The sequence below is a fragment of the Sitophilus oryzae genome, unplaced genomic scaffold, assembly GCF_002938485.1.
Source record: "Sitophilus oryzae breed Bouriz unplaced genomic scaffold, Soryzae_2.0 scaffold_359_pilon_pilon, whole genome shotgun sequence".
Classification (NCBI taxonomy): Eukaryota; Metazoa; Arthropoda; class Insecta; order Coleoptera; family Curculionidae; genus Sitophilus; species Sitophilus oryzae.
The window spans coordinates 3,486,471-3,505,161 of NW_022146928.1; the positions used below are offsets into that span (position 1 = coordinate 3,486,471).

General features: G+C 34.3%; 2 protein-coding genes across 3 annotated transcripts in view; one reads left to right on the top strand and one right to left on the bottom strand.

The window, feature by feature from the left end:
• The window catches only part of LOC115885036 (phosphoglycerate kinase), a 46,250-nt gene that overhangs the window by 18,484 nt on the left and 9,075 nt on the right, over positions 1-18,691 (bottom strand). The window lies entirely within an intron of this gene.
• The window catches only part of LOC115885034, a 39,112-nt gene that overhangs the window by 13,844 nt on the left and 6,577 nt on the right, over positions 1-18,691 (top strand). The window contains exons 6-22 of one of the 2 annotated variants that reach the window (XM_030903777.1): positions 5,688-5,898; positions 5,952-6,072; positions 6,128-6,263; positions 7,856-8,055; positions 9,894-10,088; positions 13,600-13,726; positions 13,785-13,922; positions 13,979-14,104; positions 15,462-15,594; positions 15,656-15,747; positions 16,176-16,385; positions 16,447-16,582; positions 16,637-16,808; positions 16,871-17,019; positions 17,076-17,590; positions 17,647-18,371; positions 18,428-18,690. In XM_030903777.1, coding sequence (XP_030759637.1) covers positions 5,688-5,898; positions 5,952-6,072; positions 6,128-6,263; positions 7,856-8,055; positions 9,894-10,088; positions 13,600-13,726; positions 13,785-13,922; positions 13,979-14,104; positions 15,462-15,594; positions 15,656-15,747; positions 16,176-16,385; positions 16,447-16,582; positions 16,637-16,808; positions 16,871-17,019; positions 17,076-17,590; positions 17,647-18,371; positions 18,428-18,690 — 3,649 coding nt within the window. The remainder of the gene's footprint in view (positions 1-5,687; positions 5,899-5,951; positions 6,073-6,127; positions 6,264-7,855; positions 8,056-9,893; positions 10,089-13,599; positions 13,727-13,784; positions 13,923-13,978; positions 14,105-15,461; positions 15,595-15,655; positions 15,748-16,175; positions 16,386-16,446; positions 16,583-16,636; positions 16,809-16,870; positions 17,020-17,075; positions 17,591-17,646; positions 18,372-18,427; position 18,691) is intronic. The other variant, XM_030903778.1, reaches the window with a different exon arrangement.

Here is an 18,691-nt window from a genome sequence, read left to right on the forward strand (position 1 = left end):
GCTGCTTTTTGAACAAAACGTCACAATATGACATGGCCAGATCTATAGTTTTACATCACTTGACGTTTAAAGTCATAGGCTATTGGTTAAAATCAAGAAAAATATACGCTTTAAAACTAAATCTTAAATAACTTAAAAACGATTTATTTTAGGTATAGGAACATGTATAGTCAAAAAGTAACGAATTGAAGAGCCTTTTCAGTAGTGAAATAAAAAAGGGGGTTTCCATTTAAAAAAAATGATTTATGATAATTTTTTAATCTCTTAATTCTCTGACAGCTGCAGCCATTATTATATGACATTCGAACAATTTAATTTTTGAAATAGATAGCCACATGTTTTCTCTTTATGGCACAGTGGCTGTGGTAATTTGACGTTTAGACTATAAACATATTTTTGACAGGCAGTTTTTTTCGTTCAAAAATTTTAAATATTTTTTTTTTCTCAAAAACGACCAATGTTAGATATAGAATGTTTGATATCAAAATTCATAAAATTTTACAGAGAATTTAAGTATCTAATAAAAAATGGGGGCACCAATATAAAATAAGAAAGTTGCTGTCAACTTCCGGTATTTCCGGAAGTGCCGCCATATTGAAAATATTTTTAATCGATAGGTCTCATTGTGAAACTATGATGTGCAAAAAATCTCCGAGCTAGATGTTATAGTTCTCTAGAAACTTTTAATACACGCTCAGCCTGGGACACCCTGTATATCAACTTTTGACATTTTTGCATATGATTTAAATGGAAATTGAAAAATGCGGTTCATAACGACAATTTAACTCGAAATACCAAATGTGTGGTACCAAATTATTCGTAAAAAAATGCTTTCCTAGCTATCCCCGATTAATTTCAAAAAATTGAGATGTGATTAAAAATACGATTTGGATATCTAGTAATCGGTCAGGACAACAAACAAAATTTTTTTTTTCCAAGGATCCTTGATTAAAAATTAGTTTTTAACACAACCATGGCACTCTAGATTGAAATCTAAAATACTGTTGCGGACCCGTGTGGACTCGACCTAACCTAACTATATGTCCCGCCCTCAGATGACCTTAACATCGCATTAATAGACACCGTAATGATTCATTCGTTCGAGAAAAATCGAGTCCCACTGGAATGGACTAGTACATACGAGAACATTCGAAAACGTTCTCTACGCACCTAACGATCTATGGACTATTCTAGAGTTCTTTACCTGTCGGTATAAAAGCCGGCGGCTGTGGCCTACAGGGGGCAGTTATAAATATACCAGTGCAGTTGACGCGCTAAAATTCAAAATAAATTCTTAGTTATAAATCGTTTGTAAATAGTTCTATAAGTCTTTTATCGTTATTGTTTTTGTTAATTAGTGTTAAATAAATAGTGTTTAAATAAATTGTGACTTTCTATCCACACGGAACCGACGAAAAACGTAACAATTGGTGTCAAGTGTGGCGTGTGTGATAGACTAAAAAAAATAAATAAGACTGACAATGACTTCGAAAAAATTGTTGAAAGACTTGAAAGTATTCGAACTGAAATGCATATTGGAGGAGAGAGAGTGCGAGACAGATGGAAAGAAAAGCATTTTGCAAGCTAGACTGAGAGACGTTTTGGTGGAGGAAGGTGAGGATCCTGACACATTTTACTTCGAGCTGGAAGGTGACCTTGACTCGTCATTGAAAAATTTACAAGACAGTTTAAACGACAATTTGAATAGTAAAATAATTAACTTAGAAGACAGTTTGAAAGATAAGATTATGGAAAATTCCCAGGATTTAATTAATATTTTAGAAGATAAGATCGCAGAAAATTCTAAAGACATACAGGCCAGCTTTAATAATAAAATACTTAATTTAGAAGAAAAGATAACAGAAAATTCCAGGGAATTAGAAGAGAAGATAACAGATACACAAGACAAAATAACAGAGATTGAGGAAGATGTAAATAGAAAAATCGAAATTTTAAGAGAAGAAATAGCGAAGTCAAATTCACCAAAATGTCAAGAAACATCGGAGGGGCCGAAACTAGTCGAAAATAAGTATATCTCAAAATCAGTTATGAAACCTCCACAGTTTGACGGAAAAACCGCTTGGGCCAATTATTTTTGCCAGTTTGAGGCCGCTGCGAGAGCGAACGGATGGACAATCGCTGAAAAGGCTACCGCTTTGACTGTCGCACTGCGAGGAGATGCGACTGATATCCTGCAGACATTGTCACCATCGGAACAGGGAGATTATCAGCAATTGGTACGACATTTAGAAATGAGGTACGGCCAAGCTCATTTGGAACATGTCTATCATTCCCAGCTAAAAAATCGCATTCAAAAGTCAAATGAGTCTCTGCAGGAGTTTGAAGCCGACGTAGCCCGCCTCGTTCGCCTTGCGTACCCTGCTATGCCCGAAAATGTTATGGAGCGCTTAAAAGTACAGGCTTTTATTGATGGTTTATGTGACAACGAGACAAGGCAAACACTTCTTTTAGCTCATCCAACGCATTTGGGAGATGCCCTAGCACGTGCCCTGGAATTTGAGGCCGCGAAAGAATGCTCTAGGTCTCTAGGATTTGTACGGGCTGTTGAGGAGAGTTCCGACGATTCCAAAGTGGAAAGGATTGTGCGGAAAGTACTGGATCAGTATATGAGCAAGAAGGGGGGACCGATTCGCTGTTGGAATTGCGGACAGATGGGAAATCGTTGCAAAGAAGAGAAAGAAGTGAAAGTCTTAAGGACGACTGTGGTTGGTGATAGTTGGCAAACCAAAGATCTTGCAAATGATCAGATCAGTGATCCAGAGTTGGGCTTGGTGATTAACTGGAAAAACGCGGACCAAAGACCAACGTGGGAAGAAGTTTGCAGATATTCGCCGAACGTAAAGTCGTACTGGGCCCAGTGGAATTCCTTGGTAATAGATAACGGACTACTTCGCCGTGTGATCGAGAGACCGGAGGGACAAGAAGAGAGAAGACAGATCGTCATTCCAAAGAAGAGGGTCCCAGAAGTCTTGGAGGAAGTTCACAATGGAACCAGCGGAGACATCTTGGTGTTACCAAGACACTTGGCAAGCTGCGTGAACGGTTCTACTGGGTGAACTGCAAAGAAGATGTGAGGGCCTGGTGTAAGAAATGTGACATTTGCGCAGCCATTAATGGGCCACAAAAGCGTGGTAAAGCCCCTATGCGCCAGTACAATGTTGGTAGTCCCTTCGAACGAATAGCGATCGACGTGGCTGGTCCTTTCCCGGAGACGAACGATGGCAACAAATACATTGTGGTAGTAATGGATTACTTCAGCAAATGGGTCGAGGCCTACGCGTTGCCAAATCAAGAAGCGTCCACGATTGCTGATGCCCTTGTTAAAGAATGGATCTGCAGGTTTGGTGTTCCCATGGAGCTTCATTCAGATCAGGGAAGAAACTTTGAGTCCAATCTGTTCCAAGGCGTCTGTGAAGTCCTGAACATCCGCAAGACCAGGACGACTGCTCTACATCCACAATCCGATGGGATGGTTGAACGCATGAACAGAACTATCAACCGTTATCTGGCCAAAGTAGTCTCTGACCACCAAAGAGACTGGGACAAATTTCTTCACCTGTTCCTGTTGGCCTACCGTTCATCCGTCCAAGAATCTACAGGGCAAACTCCAGCCAGCATCGTTATGGGACGGGAAGTGCGCCTACCCTGTGATCTGAAATTTGGTTGCCGACCGGGAGAAGAAGTCGCCGGAGAAGATTATGTCCACACACTACGTCAAAGGATGGACGACATTCATCAGAGAGTCCGCCTAAATATTCAAAGTGCTAGTGACCGAATGAAGGAACACTACGACATTCAAGCTGAGCATGGAGGATACCAACCAGGGAAGTTGGTGTGGCTATATAACCCGCAGAGACGTCGTGGGTTATCTCCGAAGCTACAATCCTCGTGGGAAGGGCCATACGAAGTCATGGATAGAATTAATGACGTCGTATACCGTATCAGAAAATTGCCAAAAGGAAAACCGAGGGTAGTCCATTTCAACCGTTTGAGCCCCTACCAAGGCGAAATAGAAGATCGTGCTGGGACCGTGAGAACCTGCAGCTTTGATCCCCCTGATTCGGAGATGTCCTTTGACGATTTCATGGCCCGATACAACAGCAGTGAGAAGGCTCGCTATGGTGTAACCAAAGAAGATCAACGAGACCTCTTTTCCGTGCCTCCTGATTATTCGCTCGCTCATTGTGTGGCTCGAGATTTGCGGATGTCCAGAGGAATCGCTGCGACGTTCAATGAGAAGTTTGGGCGTGTCGGAGAACTACGCCGACAGGATCCAGAGGTTGGAAGCGTCTTGAGGCTAACCGACAATGCACATGGTCAAGCAAGGCACATCTTCTACCTGGTCACCAAGGAATGGTCCCCGAGTAAGCCGACTTATCTCAATCTATGGAAGACCCTGATTGAACTGAGAGAAGCCCTGCTAAACAACAACATTGCACGATTAGCCATTCCGAAGCTGGCGTGTGGACTCGATGGTTTGAGTTGGCGTACAATCCGGAACATGATCGAAGTCCTGTTCAGATTTACGGGAATCGAGATCCTCGTTTGCTGCTACAACCCAAAGCTGAGATCGGGAGAGAAAACTGTAGACTACTATTTCTACCAGACTTCGCAATATACCAGGGGCCAGCTTTGCAAATACCTTCATTCACCGTGTACATCTCGGGACGAGCATGTACCTAAGAAGGGGGCAGTGTTGCGGACCCGTGTGGACTCGGCCTAACCTAACTATATGTCCCGCCCTCAGATGACCTTAACATCGCATTAAAGAATAGACACCGTAATGATTCATTCGTTCGAGAAAAATCGAGTCCCACTGGAATGGACTAGTACATACGAGAACATTCGAAAACCTTCTCTACGCACCTAACGATCTATGGACTATTCTAGAGTTCTTTACCTGTCGGTATAAAAGCCGGCGGCTGTGGCCTACAGGGGCAGTTATAAATATACCAGTGCAGTTGACGCGCTAAAATTCAAAATAAATTCTTAGTTATAAATCGTTTGTAAATAGTTCTATAAGTCTTTTATCGTTATTGTTTTTGTTAATTAGTGTTAAATAAATAGTGTTTAAATAAATTGTGACTTTCTATCCACACGGAACCGACGAAAAACGTAACAATACGATTTTTTTAAACGTAAATGTCAAAAGTTGACATATGATATGCAATTCTATTCGAGTGTCATTTTCTGTCGAATAAAGTAAAAATTCATTCCCGATGAAACAGGAAGTAACCAAAACGGCCAATCAATCCTAATTTAGTCATATGCTAACACACCAAATCTCGTTTTTTTATCAAAAAAAAATTTATCTCATTGATCTTGGCCCTAGAAAATAATACCTTCTCTATAAATAAATAAAATCAGAGAAACAATTCAATCACAGTTTACTATAAAATGCTTCAATGGACCGCAAAATTACATCGCAACAAAATCGCAAAACACCTAAGAATCCAAACTCGCAGATAGAAAGTGAGTCACTTTTGAGACGCACCCGGTATTGGTTACCTAAATTAAAACTCGCAAAAAGAAGAAACCGCAGTCACAGTTTCCTATAAGAGCCAATCGCAGGTTGCGATTACGATTTTAAAATCGCTGCGATTGAATCGCAGTTTGCAATCTGTTGCTCATCGCTGCAGAGTGTTCTAATGTGTTCTATTTTTTAGCCTTAGAAAAAGACAATCAACTTAATTTTACTTGTCCAGATGTATACAGAAAACGAGCCATTACTGACTTGCATCAAAGATTAGTTGCGCAAGTAGAAGCAAACGATAGTCTGATTTTCTTCCAAAGGCTGATGGCAAAAAATAGAAAATATATGTCAAACAACCACCCTTCATCGCCTATATCAAGACCCTATACAGAGAACACACACATGTAAACAATTATTCTTAAGTGTGCTGTACTATTTATTTATTTTACTTTTTTAGAAATCCCAGAATTGAAATAAATGTAGTAAAATCTTCAACTGCAAATAAAAAGCAACTCTCATTAGCAGATCTGTCAAAAAAATATAAGGATAGTTTGTGGTTCAGGCAAAAGAAAGGTGATGTAAGTAGAAGTGTAAAAGCATTTTTGTTTTAAACTTTTTAGACAACATTTATAGCTAAGACAACATAGAAAAGACAAAAAGAAAAAACACGAAAACTCTACTTCAAAGGAAAAATGTCTGCCACAAATGTATTCCGTACCGAGTGCCTTAACTGTGAAATATAAAAAAAGTAGTAAAAACCAGTCTCAAAGTAAGTAAGAAGAATAAAATTCTCCCCCCAATGTAGAGCCACTACACTATCCCCGAAATATTTCGTGAAACATTTCGAAAAAACATTTCTGGAAATAGTACGATAAATATAAGCCCGTGTTATAAAAAATAATTTCCACGTTTTCTGAAATTGATCGAGACCCGCCGTGATTGGTTCTTTGTTTTTTATTGTTAATCTGGGCGCGTCTCGATCAATTTCTGGAAACGTGGAAACTAATTTTTATAACACGGGCTTATATTTATCGTGCTATTTTGTGAAATAGCACGAGGCAATCAAGGTCAAACGTTGTTTTGGCTTCAGAAAGATAAGTAAACATGGAAAAACTGATATGAAAACATTTACCGATGGTAAATTAAATTGGCTAATCCTCGAAGTTTACACATGAATATTTAGCTTTTAATCATTGTCTAATATTATTAATTACAATATAGTAAAAAAAAATAAAAGTGACTAACTAGCGGTCTACCACTTATCGGCTTATAATCCACGGTATTGCGCCTAATGAACAAAATATACACAAAATTATTTAAAAAACCGTCTAATTATTTATTATTTCTATAGTAACAGTTAACATTTAAGTAACATTTAAACTGTAGTCTGTAGCAAAGTTTAGTTTACTAATTTGGTTTTGTTTTTCTAGTTTTAATTGTCTAAATCCCTGCATAATCAATACTAGTTGAATGGATATATATCAAACCATGCTGGGTGCTAATAAAAGTATCGTTTCCAGATTTCTCTTAAGAACAATAAAAGAACATTGCTTATAAATAATGTCCGTAGACCATACTTTTGTTGACATCGGGTCAAATAATAATTTTCCCAAGCGGATATATTGATAATGTTACCAGTATTACTCATCAATAAGCAATACTCATCATCATGATGAGTAACTACATGATTGAGTACCAGTATTACTCATCAAGCAATACTACTCTTATATAAATCAATTAAGGCCGGAAACAAACATATCATATACAATTTTTAGTATATAAAATCATTATAATAAAATTAAATCATAAAAATATTGTAATTCTGTTTCTGCAGTTTAAGTGAAAAGTTTTGTTCCCAAATATCTACTATGCATATAATAAACGCGTGTTGAAATATTAATTCTGTGGAATGTGGAATATATATCAATATAACATAAACGAGATGTAATTAACGCAATATCACCGTAACAACAGCTATTTTTTTAGAAACGTCTAGGTTTACTTATTTCACTGAGATTTATGAAAAAAAATCCTTTGCCTCGGATACAGATAGCGCCACGTTTTGGAAATAGCTCAAAACAAAACAAAATCGAACGAGGCAAATCGCCAAAAAAAATCCCCCCTCGCTCTCCTCACGAGTAGTTTTCGCGCGCTTTTAAGAATCGAAAGTAGGTCGAGGCAAAGCGAAGTGGGTCAAGACAACTGGAAATAAATCGAAATGCGTACAAATTTGGGTGACGAAATGCGACCTTGACATGTGTCGGGTTGTTTCTGGCATAGTGTGTACGCTGTTTGACACCCAACAATCGCTATCACATATCCTTTTCGTTTTACAGACTGTATACAAGTATAATATTTCAGATTCGTTATGCAAGTACAAACCGACAGTAATAAATGATCAGCCTTTATCGGAACCAGAGAAATGTAGAATGAAATGGATGAGAACTAAATACTTCTATATGACTAATCAAAAACTTGAACACCTTGATATACTGGACGATATAACCACAAATGATCTCCTTCCTATTAAATCGGAATACCCACGAAGGGATACTATTAAGGTAACTAAAAAAATATACGATTTACATGTTTTAAATTATACAAGTTTTTGTCTCACTAGTTCAACGGCAATACGGTTAATCATTATAATTCACGCAAAGTGTATTAATCTGGAAAGATATTGTATGATATTGACTTAAATTAGTAAGGTTACGGTAAATCTTAGAAAGAGACTTCAAAACTAGTATATGTGCAATTACATATAAGCGATACCAATTAAACTTTTAGTTACGTAATCGAGGGCGCAATTTTTAAATTAATTGTTGCCAACCATCGACATATTCGCCAGGCTGACTAACTAGAATTTCCCGCTGGGGATTCAGGTGGTAGCTCTTCTGTAAAAAATGTCACGTTGTCACATTTATTTGTTTATTTCCTGACATTGTCATTCGTTTTGACACTTTAGTTTTTAGTTTAAATGAATTGTGTTGTGATACTTTAAGCTTAATTTTTTTTACTATCAGACATTGCAGTCGAACATTCTTCTTTTTAGAACCTCTTTTAATGTGAAGTGTACAAGATAACTTAATAACCGTTGCAAAAAACTCATCGCAACTTTATTAAAATATTTTGTACAGGAAAATTGTAATAATGGCCCTTTATGTCCCTTAAGTTATGTTAGGAGGTGAGTTTTGTTGATGTAAAGAATAACTGTTTATTTATTTATAATTAATTCATTTTTGTTTCATAAAATATTTTGATTAAAAGAATATAGGTAAAAGTGGGCAACGCTGTGCCGGTCAAGCTTAATCACGTAACTAAAAGTTTATTTGGTATGATCTATGCCTCAAAAATATTGAAATTATGTTTAATCGAAAAATCCCAGAAATCCTTAATGTCAGATATTCAAGTGCTTCAATCTACATATTGTATTCGCTAGAATATTCAAATACATACTTCAGTTAAGGCCAACCCGTATAATACTAAATATACTATTTCTATAAAAGGTCAAGTCTGTCCAGCAAGGGACTATTTCGACAGACGATATGCAAAAACTGTGAAAAAAGCTTTACTTTTAAATTAAATCACAGAGAATCACTGTCATTTATTCTCTAGTTGGGCACACTGTAACGGTAACGGTTAAAAATATAATTTTATAAATGTTCCTCCAAAAAAATCCTTTATGGGTATTTCGCCACTGCACTGCAAGAAAATCTACAAAATAAAATAGTTATTTTTTGTAAACACTTCTGCGTTAAATCTAAACGGACACTGCTTGTCAGAAGTTATGTTTACAATAATTATACAAATTTGCCTAACAAAGAAAAAAATGCTTAACGTTTCGGAAAGTTTATCTCTTTCCGTCGTCGGAAGCAAAAAAATACAAAGAATAAAGAAAAAACTATTTAAGATATTAAAATCAACTATTCGAGAACACTTTACTTTTTTAAAACAGATACGTCTATAAGAAACCGTTGACTTTCTGTTAAAATGACATTATATCACGTTAAACTTCAAAATTAACAATTACTACCTGATAACAATTACTTAATAAGGTAAAACCAAAAAGCTCCAAACTTTCTGTATGATTATTTTTAAATTTTACGTATGTTATGTTTATTTATGTTATGTTCTTTAAAATCAAAGAAGCGATTGCCATACATTACTAACATCTATAGATGCATGAGCAATACATTTATTTTTATTAGATTGAATTAAAAAATCTCTTTTATTTTTCTTTTAGGGGCTATCGCTTCTTTCATTATAATTTTGGCGTTATTAAAATTTATTCTGTGCCCTGTGTCCCATGAATGCTGACAAATCTTAGATTTGTGAAAATCTCCCTTTCTTAGATAATCTTTATGTTCTTTAATTTTTTTTTATAAATGTTATATCCCAGTGTTCGATCAAAACATTAACCAAGGATTCATATATATACAAGTTAACTCATGGAAATAATAAGGAGATCCAATATGCTTGGAAACATTTCTTTCAATCCAGTCCAAAATGTTCCAAAAAAAGTTGTGAAAAATGTGATCCAATTAGAGATAATTCGAAATCAGAAATAACAGAAGATAAAGAAAAAGTTCTTTGTGTGTGTATATGAGAAGTATTTATAAAGAGTGGCCCAATGTATTTCAGAAAACTCCATATTAGATGTCGTTTTCCAATTAAAACAATAAAAAAAATGTGCATATTTGAAGTGAAACTTCTTGTAACAAATAGTTTTTTGCGTGTAACATATAGCTTTTTGCGTGTAACAAATAGTTTTTTACACATAAAAATAGTTTTTTGCGTGTAACAAATAGTTTTTACGCGTAAAAAGAGTTTTTACGTGTCAAAAATAGTTTGATTTAAAAACTTGCGCTACGTTTAGTTAGCCCGCTTAGTTTATTAATAAACTTAAACGAAATCTGACGTGGAGCATTTTCGGAATACTGGCTCCCCCTGTATAAACCTAAATGTATAAATTTTGTACTTATATCAAATTATTCACTATCCAAACAGTATAGCAACCCCTTTAATCGGAACAGTTAATTGTAACAACTTATTCCCATTAGCGAATTTATACACTATGCATATTGTATTATACAAGGTTGTTCACCACATACGACGCAGAGTATGTAGCTAAACGATTAGGTTTTTACAAATTGTAAGTTTTAAGTTCGTTGAAGGACTATTACAGCTACAATTTAAAAATATTTTTACAAGATACAGAGTTCCCCAAATGAATAAAAAAATATCAATTGTGTAGTTTTTTAAATGAAACACCCTGTATATTATTCTATTTTTAGATTCTACGATTGAAATAAAGATAAATTTGATTAAGTTTATCACACTTAAACCTTACCGTTTTTGAAAGATTTTCAATTTTATGAAATTGCAGTAAAAATTTTAAGGCTTCGTTTCTCCAAGGGTATCAAAGTTTTTAATACTAAATATTTACTAGAGTTTATTTATTGATCAGATATCGTGTTGCAATAATAAAAATAATACTACCTTATACAGAGTGTCTAAAAATTTATATTAAATAGTTACTAGCTTTAAAGGGCAATAAATTATTTAATTTAAATAAAACACCTTGTATATTTTACGAGAATCAGATGCACAATTTAATTGTCTATCAAATAGTATTAAACCATTTTTTAACTATCTCGTCCAGTGTTCGTAGAAAATGCATTTTCTTATAATTTAGACCTCATTTATCAATATACCCATGGAATATTGCAATTTCGCAAAATTGAAAATATTTCAAAAACGGTAAGGTTGTGTTAACTGTATTCCATATAAAAAAAATTAAACTTCTATATTTTTTTTTATTTTATATATTTTATATACCGGGTGTTACATCGTCGAGCGGGACATAGGAAATCCCATGTAAATTTTAATGGGGTCAATTATTGACTTCCCTAATTATTTTAGAGAATAATTCTATTTAAGTTTATTGAAGAGCACTAAAACCCACATTTAAAAGAATAACTTTAGATATTTTTGATTAGCTCTTTTACGAGTTATCGCCAATTTCTTTTTAAATATTTCTACTTTCTTATGGCCGTGTATTTACTTATGAGCACCAGTCAAGGTAAAAGATAACTGTCAAATGAAGTTGTCATTTCAGAAATTTACCTATTTAGTGCTTTATTATTACTGAAAACTCATTCCTACATCGGAAATCTTAAAGATGTATTTATAAATACAAATTAATATGAATTAAAGTAAAATAAAGTAATCAATTACAAGGTTAATTATAGTATTATTACAATATTCAATAACTTATTAATTTAGGTACTATTAAATTGTTAGAAATTTAGGATTTAAGAAGATGTTCAAATATTCCTCCATCGACTGCTAGACAATAACCCAGGCGATCATAAAATTCTCTTCTTACATTCGCTAGTTGGTAAACTGAAATTCTATTGCATTCGGCAGAAATAGCATTTTTTAACTCGTCTAGATTTGGGTATTTTTTATTCTTGTATATCCTGTTTTTTAAATGGCCCCAGAGAAAGAAATCATTTGGCGAAATATCAGGAGACATTGCTGGCCAATTTACTGTATGATTTAGGCCAATAACGTTTCCGTTAAAACTATTGTCTAAATATTCCCGAACAGCCAGGGTACTATGTGCCGGGCAGCCATCCATTTGATACCAAACTTCCTGATTTTCCCTAGCGGCATCATGTAAAGCAGGTAAAATATGATTTTCGAGTAGTTCCAAATAATATTCTGCATTTAAATTTCGCGTAAGAAATAATGGCCCGATAATATTGTCTCCAAATATCCCTGCCCAAACATTTACTTTCTGTGGATATTGCGTCCTTGTTTCGACAAACCTGTGTTGGTTTTCTTTGTTCCAATATCGATAATTTTGAACATTGGGTTCATTATTTAAGGTAAACGTGCATTCGTCAGTGAACATATGTTTTTTTGAAACTCAAGTTTCCTTGTGCTGATCTTTCCATCGTTCTCTTCCACGCACAATAAATCTTCCGTCGGTATCAAAAAAAAAGTCGGTATCATTTCTTGAATCTTCTCTTTGTTCCTGCCTTGCTTCACATCTGCAGTTATTTATTAAGGTACCTTTGGTCTCAAATCTCTGGATATTCCTTACGATTGTCGATTTTCCAGGTATCGGTCTATTCGGATACAGAGCAGCAAACATATTCGACACCTTTTGATAACTATTTCCTTGGTAATACCATTTAATCATCAATACTTTTTCTTCGGTAGTGTAATTCTTGGCTAATATTTTCGATGTAGGTATGAGTTTTTAATAATAATAATATATATAGATAAATTTCTGAAATGACAACTTCATTTGGCAGTTATCTTTTACCTTGACTGGTGCTCATAAGTAAATACAGGGCCATAAGAAAGGAGAAATATTTAAAAAGAAATCGGCGATAACTCGTAAACGGGCTAATCAAAAATATCTAAAGTTATTCTTTTGAATGTGGGTTTTAGTGCTCTTCAATAAACCTAAATAGAATTATTCTCTAAAATAATTAGGAAAGCCAATAATTGACCCCATTGAAATTTACATGGGATTTCCTATGTCCCGCTCGACGATGCAACACCCGGTATGTATATTTTTGTATTTTTAAATTGTAGCTCTAATAGTCCTTCAACAAACCCAAATCTTAAAATTTGTAAAAATCAATAGTTTAGCTACAATACTCCGTGTCATATATGGTGAATAAGTTGTATTGTGCCAAAAAAAATATTTTATCGGTTTTAATAATACATATTAAAATCAACCAAAATACAGAAGAAGAAACATAACCAAGATACACAATTCTCATTAAAGAAATGACCGCCTGTTTTTTTTTTAATATAAAATCTTATCCTGTAAAAATATTAAAAATCAAAAGAAATAATCTACCATTTTATACAGAAAAAAAATACATCTCCATAACCATCTCCCACATTATCTAACATTTTCACAAAGTTTTGAAGCTACCCGAACCGTTCCGACTATAACATACCAATTGGGATAATCCGATTATTGAATGTTGCCATTAACATGTTTTCCGATTAAAGAGGTTGTACTGTATTTATCTGCATGTATGCTATTCAAATTACTAAAACAAAATTTCCTTACCTAGAAGCAACAAGACCAAGAATATATTAAGAATAGTGGAGATAAAGAGATTATAGAAAAGTTATCTAAATATATCTATTCAGGAGATAGCGACCATATAAAAAAAGCGAACGTGTTCACAGTTATGCCAGGTAAAATAACGCAGCTTACACAAAAAATATGTTTGTAAGAACGTATATATTTTTATAGTACATGTTTATTATGACAATATGAGAAAACCTCCGAAAGTGGAAGAATTTGCTCAAAAATTACCGTTACTGCCAATGAAAGAATGTAAAGATCACATTAAGAAGGCAGAATGGAAAGAATGCGGGAAAAAAACTAAAGGTTGTTTTATATAAATCAATATAATTATTATAGACTAAATGATTCTTTTTCACTAGCACTCAAGGTAGTGTACGACCCAATATTAAGAAGAATAGACAAAGAAATCAGATTGGCTACTGCGCGACAACATCACCGTTTAGATTGTTCGAATAGTACACACAACAGTTCTTGGTCTCCTAAAAGTAAGTGCAATTAAAAGACGACAAATATTCTAGAATTCCAACAGATATTCGCGATGATGCAAGATTTTTAAATCAAATAGCGATCTGTTATCTTATACATCTTATATATTTAGAACTAAGTTAAGTTTTCAACTGTTGTTGCTTCCTAAAAATACCAGTCACAAATTTCCTTTGCTTCGACGGTGTTGCCTCGTGATGGTAAAATTGGCATTTCGTATTCGTATTCGCGTTCACTAAGAATGAGTCGCAAGTGGGACCAAGTGGGAGTCGCGACTGCGGCCGCGAGGGCCTTTAGTGGCTCAGTTTCTTCAAGCTCTTTAATAGAAAAAGAGCATGAAAGTTCACCCTCAAGACTCAGCCTTAGGTCTCCTAGGTCTCCAGACCATATGTCTGCTAGGTCGTCCTGCCCCCAGCAGGGCAGATACACATAATGTGCTTCATTGTTTCGTCATCTTCCATACAGAGTCGGCATTCGGCGTCCTCCACCAGTCCCATCCTCTGTAGGTGTGATCGCAGCTAGCAGTGGCCTGTGTATACTGCAGTCGCAGTGAGCGTACGCGCTCCATTCCTACCAGCCTTTAAGAGTTCTCCTGTTCTACGTTTGAATGGCCCTGCTAGGATTTTCTAGGCATGTTCCATTTCGGGACTGTCATTCCAGTCCCGAAACGTCGCACCCCTAACCCATTTCGCAGAGCCTGTCTCCTGGAAGATTTTTTGGAACAGTAAGTGTCGCTTCTGGACCCACGAATGGCGAATCTGCACCAGTTTTGGCGAAGGAATCAGCATATTAACGACACTTGTTCCTATCTCCTAATATATTGAGTAGTGTCTTTCGTTGCCTCAAGTGCTTTCAACACGGCTTGACTATCCGAAAATATGCTTATTGTTTTCCCGGTGTATTGCTGTTCTACCAGCAGTTGCATACAGGTTTCAATAGCATAAAGCTCAGCTTGGAAAATTGTAGTGTGTTTTCCAAGACTGTGGTAGATCTCAGTCATTGGACTGCTGCAGTTGCCATAGCCGCGCTACGAAGTTTTACCAAGCTTACAGCAGTTCCAAAAAATAACAGATATAAAAATATCGCTCTACCGACAGCGACTACTCTACAGTTGTTAATAATAAATCAGACTGTTATTTTTGAATAACAGTAACATGTCGAATTATTACATAAAAAGGATAAAAATAACAGTTTTACCCACCTAAGTAACAGTAAAATATTTACTGCTACTAGCTTGTAAACAAGAATAAGTAACAGTTATATTGTGTCAGTCACTGAACAGATTTCATTATCACACAAATCGGATCAATTTAGAACCAGCTAACAAAAATGGTTAATATTATTTAAATGTTTAAATAGATTTCGCAAAATATTGTACCCAAGCAGCAACGCCTAAACCCATAGTTAAACCGATTGACAAAAAATATAGCTCCAAGGGCATAGTAAAACAGAAGGACATGGACATTTCTTCTTTAAAAGACCATCAAAAACAGTAAGCTAAAAATAATCTCCTATAAAAAAAATGAATGAACTGATTTTTTTATTTATTACAGGCAACCAAAATCGTATAATACTCCCTCTCCAGATAATTGGCCGCATCCTCTTGTTCCCCCATTATGGAATAATGCATCGATAAATAGAAGTGGTATTTATAAATATTAATTAAATAAATTTACAACATATTAGTATTTTAATTAAACTCGGCTTTTATAGATGTATTAAAATTTAATGAGAGTACCTTTATCTCTATATATGTTTCGGCTTGTTAGGTCTTTTTTTAGAGTTTCTTAAAACTCTTGAAAAAAGGTCTAACAAGCCGAAACATATGTAGAGATGAAGTTACTCTCATTAAATTTTGATACATCTAAAAGCGTGTTTTATTAAGATACTAATATTTCAATGATGTTTCACAAGGAACCAACCACAGACTTTAAAATTTAAAAGACATTACAATACTTGTAACAATGTTCAACAAAATATTAGTAACAAATTTAAAACAATGAACTATTTTGACTTAGTCATTTCTTAACTAGCACTTAAACTCTATCTTCTGTATAATTTTTGAATTTTTAGAACGTAGAGATAATAATGTAGAAATCATACCCAAACAAAAATTCTCAAAAATTGTAACAAAGGAAGAAAAATCAAAGAATAAAAACGATAATACTCAAAGAAAAATATGGGAGAATAAATATGGAAAATCTTCAGGGCAAAAACTAATAAGTTTTATTGAGAAACAACCTGAAGTTTATAAGGCAACCGTTCCCAAATATGCTTTACCAAGTAAGTATTTTACTTTAGAATTGTATTTATCTCTTATATATTAATAAAATATAAATTATAGAAATTGCAAATGAAACTAGGCAGAAATTAATGTTACAAAAACTTCATGACTTGAAACAGAAAAATGATAACATTCAAAACAACATACAAAAGGCAATTGAGGTAATTGAAAAGAAAATGGTTGATATAATTTCCAAGTAAGAATCCAATTTCGTAGTAAATCAAAATGAATATAAAATAATATTCTTCAGACCAGTTACGACTGGAAGCATGGAAGCGTTTGAAGAAATGGAAAAAGAAATAACCACAGTATTGAGCTTCATGAAATCGACAGAATCTAAAAAGAATGCTGAAAAGGGTTTTGCCAAAAATCTTTATAAAGTGGAGGAATATAATGAAGAAATAGAGAGAATATCAGAAGAAGTAAAAGAATAAATTGGTGTCTTGAATTTATGTTCATATTTATGTGGTTTCCTAATTTTTAGTTGTTTAAACGATTAGACAATATATTGGAATCTCCCGGAATAGGTTCTGGAAGAAGTAGTAAAAATAGCTTAAGAGACAAAAAATTGCCGACAAATTTTTTGAAATCGAATAACGTCAGCACAAACAATATGAATCAAGTATGCTTCAGGTAAAAAGTAAAATTTATAAAAACCTCAGAATTGTAAGTGTTCGGTTTATTTTTAGTTCTACATCTGCCTCAGGCGAAGAGAAGTTTACAGTCACTGGCATATCGCCAAATCGAAGATCTAAAAATACTTTGCTCTTTACTACAAAATCGTCACTACCGAACACACCAAAGGGCTCCCAATCTGAAAATTATGAAGTTATAACTCCTGAGTATATAGATGCGGGGTGTGACAATATTCAAAAAGAGGCTATTGCCACATTTACAGAAAGAAAAAAAGGAACTAATGTTGGATCAGATAAATCTGTTGAAGACGAAAACGACAAAACCATTAAACCTATAGAAACCATAATTAACCTAGCACTAGTAGAACATGATATGGAAAATCCAGAATCCGGAAATAATAATAGCGGCTCGAATATACAAAAGAGCTCACATTCTACAGATATATTCAGTCACGGTGACTTTGATAATCAAATACTGGTCTTTCAAAACGATATGGAGATGATAAAACAAATTGATAAAGATCACGCTAAACTAAAAAATAACATCTCTAACTCTCAAGAAAAAGAGGGTAAGTAAAATGTTAAAAAAAGTTAAAATGCATGACAAAAAAACCTTTACTTTCAGGAAATCTTTGTATGGCAGAAACCATTACACAATCTACTTCTATGCCAGATATTAAAGAAAGAAATGAACACATTTCAGAAACTTCTATAGATATGGTTACTAATACAGACACTCAATATTTTACGCCCCAAACATCACCTCTAGAAAATAGGAGATGCAAAATTATGGATGATGAAGAAGAAAAACATAAAGAAGAAAAAGTTAAAGAAGAAAAAGACACTCAATATATTACGCCCCAAACATCACCTCTAGAAAACAGGAGATGCAAAATTATGGACGATGAAGAAGAAAAACATGAAGAAGAAGAACTTGAAGAAAAAATTAAAAATGAAAAAGACACTCAATACTTTACACCCCAAGCATCACCTCAAGAAAACAGGAGATGCAAAATTATGGATGATGAAGAAGAAAAACTTGAAGAAAATAAAAATAAAAATCTAATCGTCTCCACAACTAATTATCCATCGCCGAATAAGTCGACAAATGATATAGAATCAGGAAACTCGGAAAATAAATGTGAAACCGAGGAATATAACAACAACGTTTTAAAAAATGCTAAAAACACTATTTTAAATATAAATAAATGCTTAAATGATGAGATTCAAGACCTGAATCGGAAGGAATCCGATGAAATAAATAATAAAGATGATTTTTACACTAATGTAACAAGAATTATTCGTAGAGTTGAGGATGTTTATAATCAACTTGATGAGTTTGAAGACGAGGTTCTTTTTATATAGAGCAATTAAATAATTTACTAATATTACCATATTTTTCGTAGATTTTTACAGGGGAACTTGTTTTGGCAAATCCTTCAATATCAGTATTTAAAGATAAAAGAGATCCTGAAGTCAAAAGAAGTGATTCGTTCCTAACGCCATTTATGCATGCCGTCAAAGACCACAGAAAAACATGCTCTGATAAAAAGGAAAGTCCAAAATCTCTACAGTTGGGCAAAAGTCCCTCCTATTACAATGTACTGAGTTTCTTAGATAGTCTTGCTGATTTTAAAGAAGAACGCCCTGTGGAAGTGTATTTTTATAGG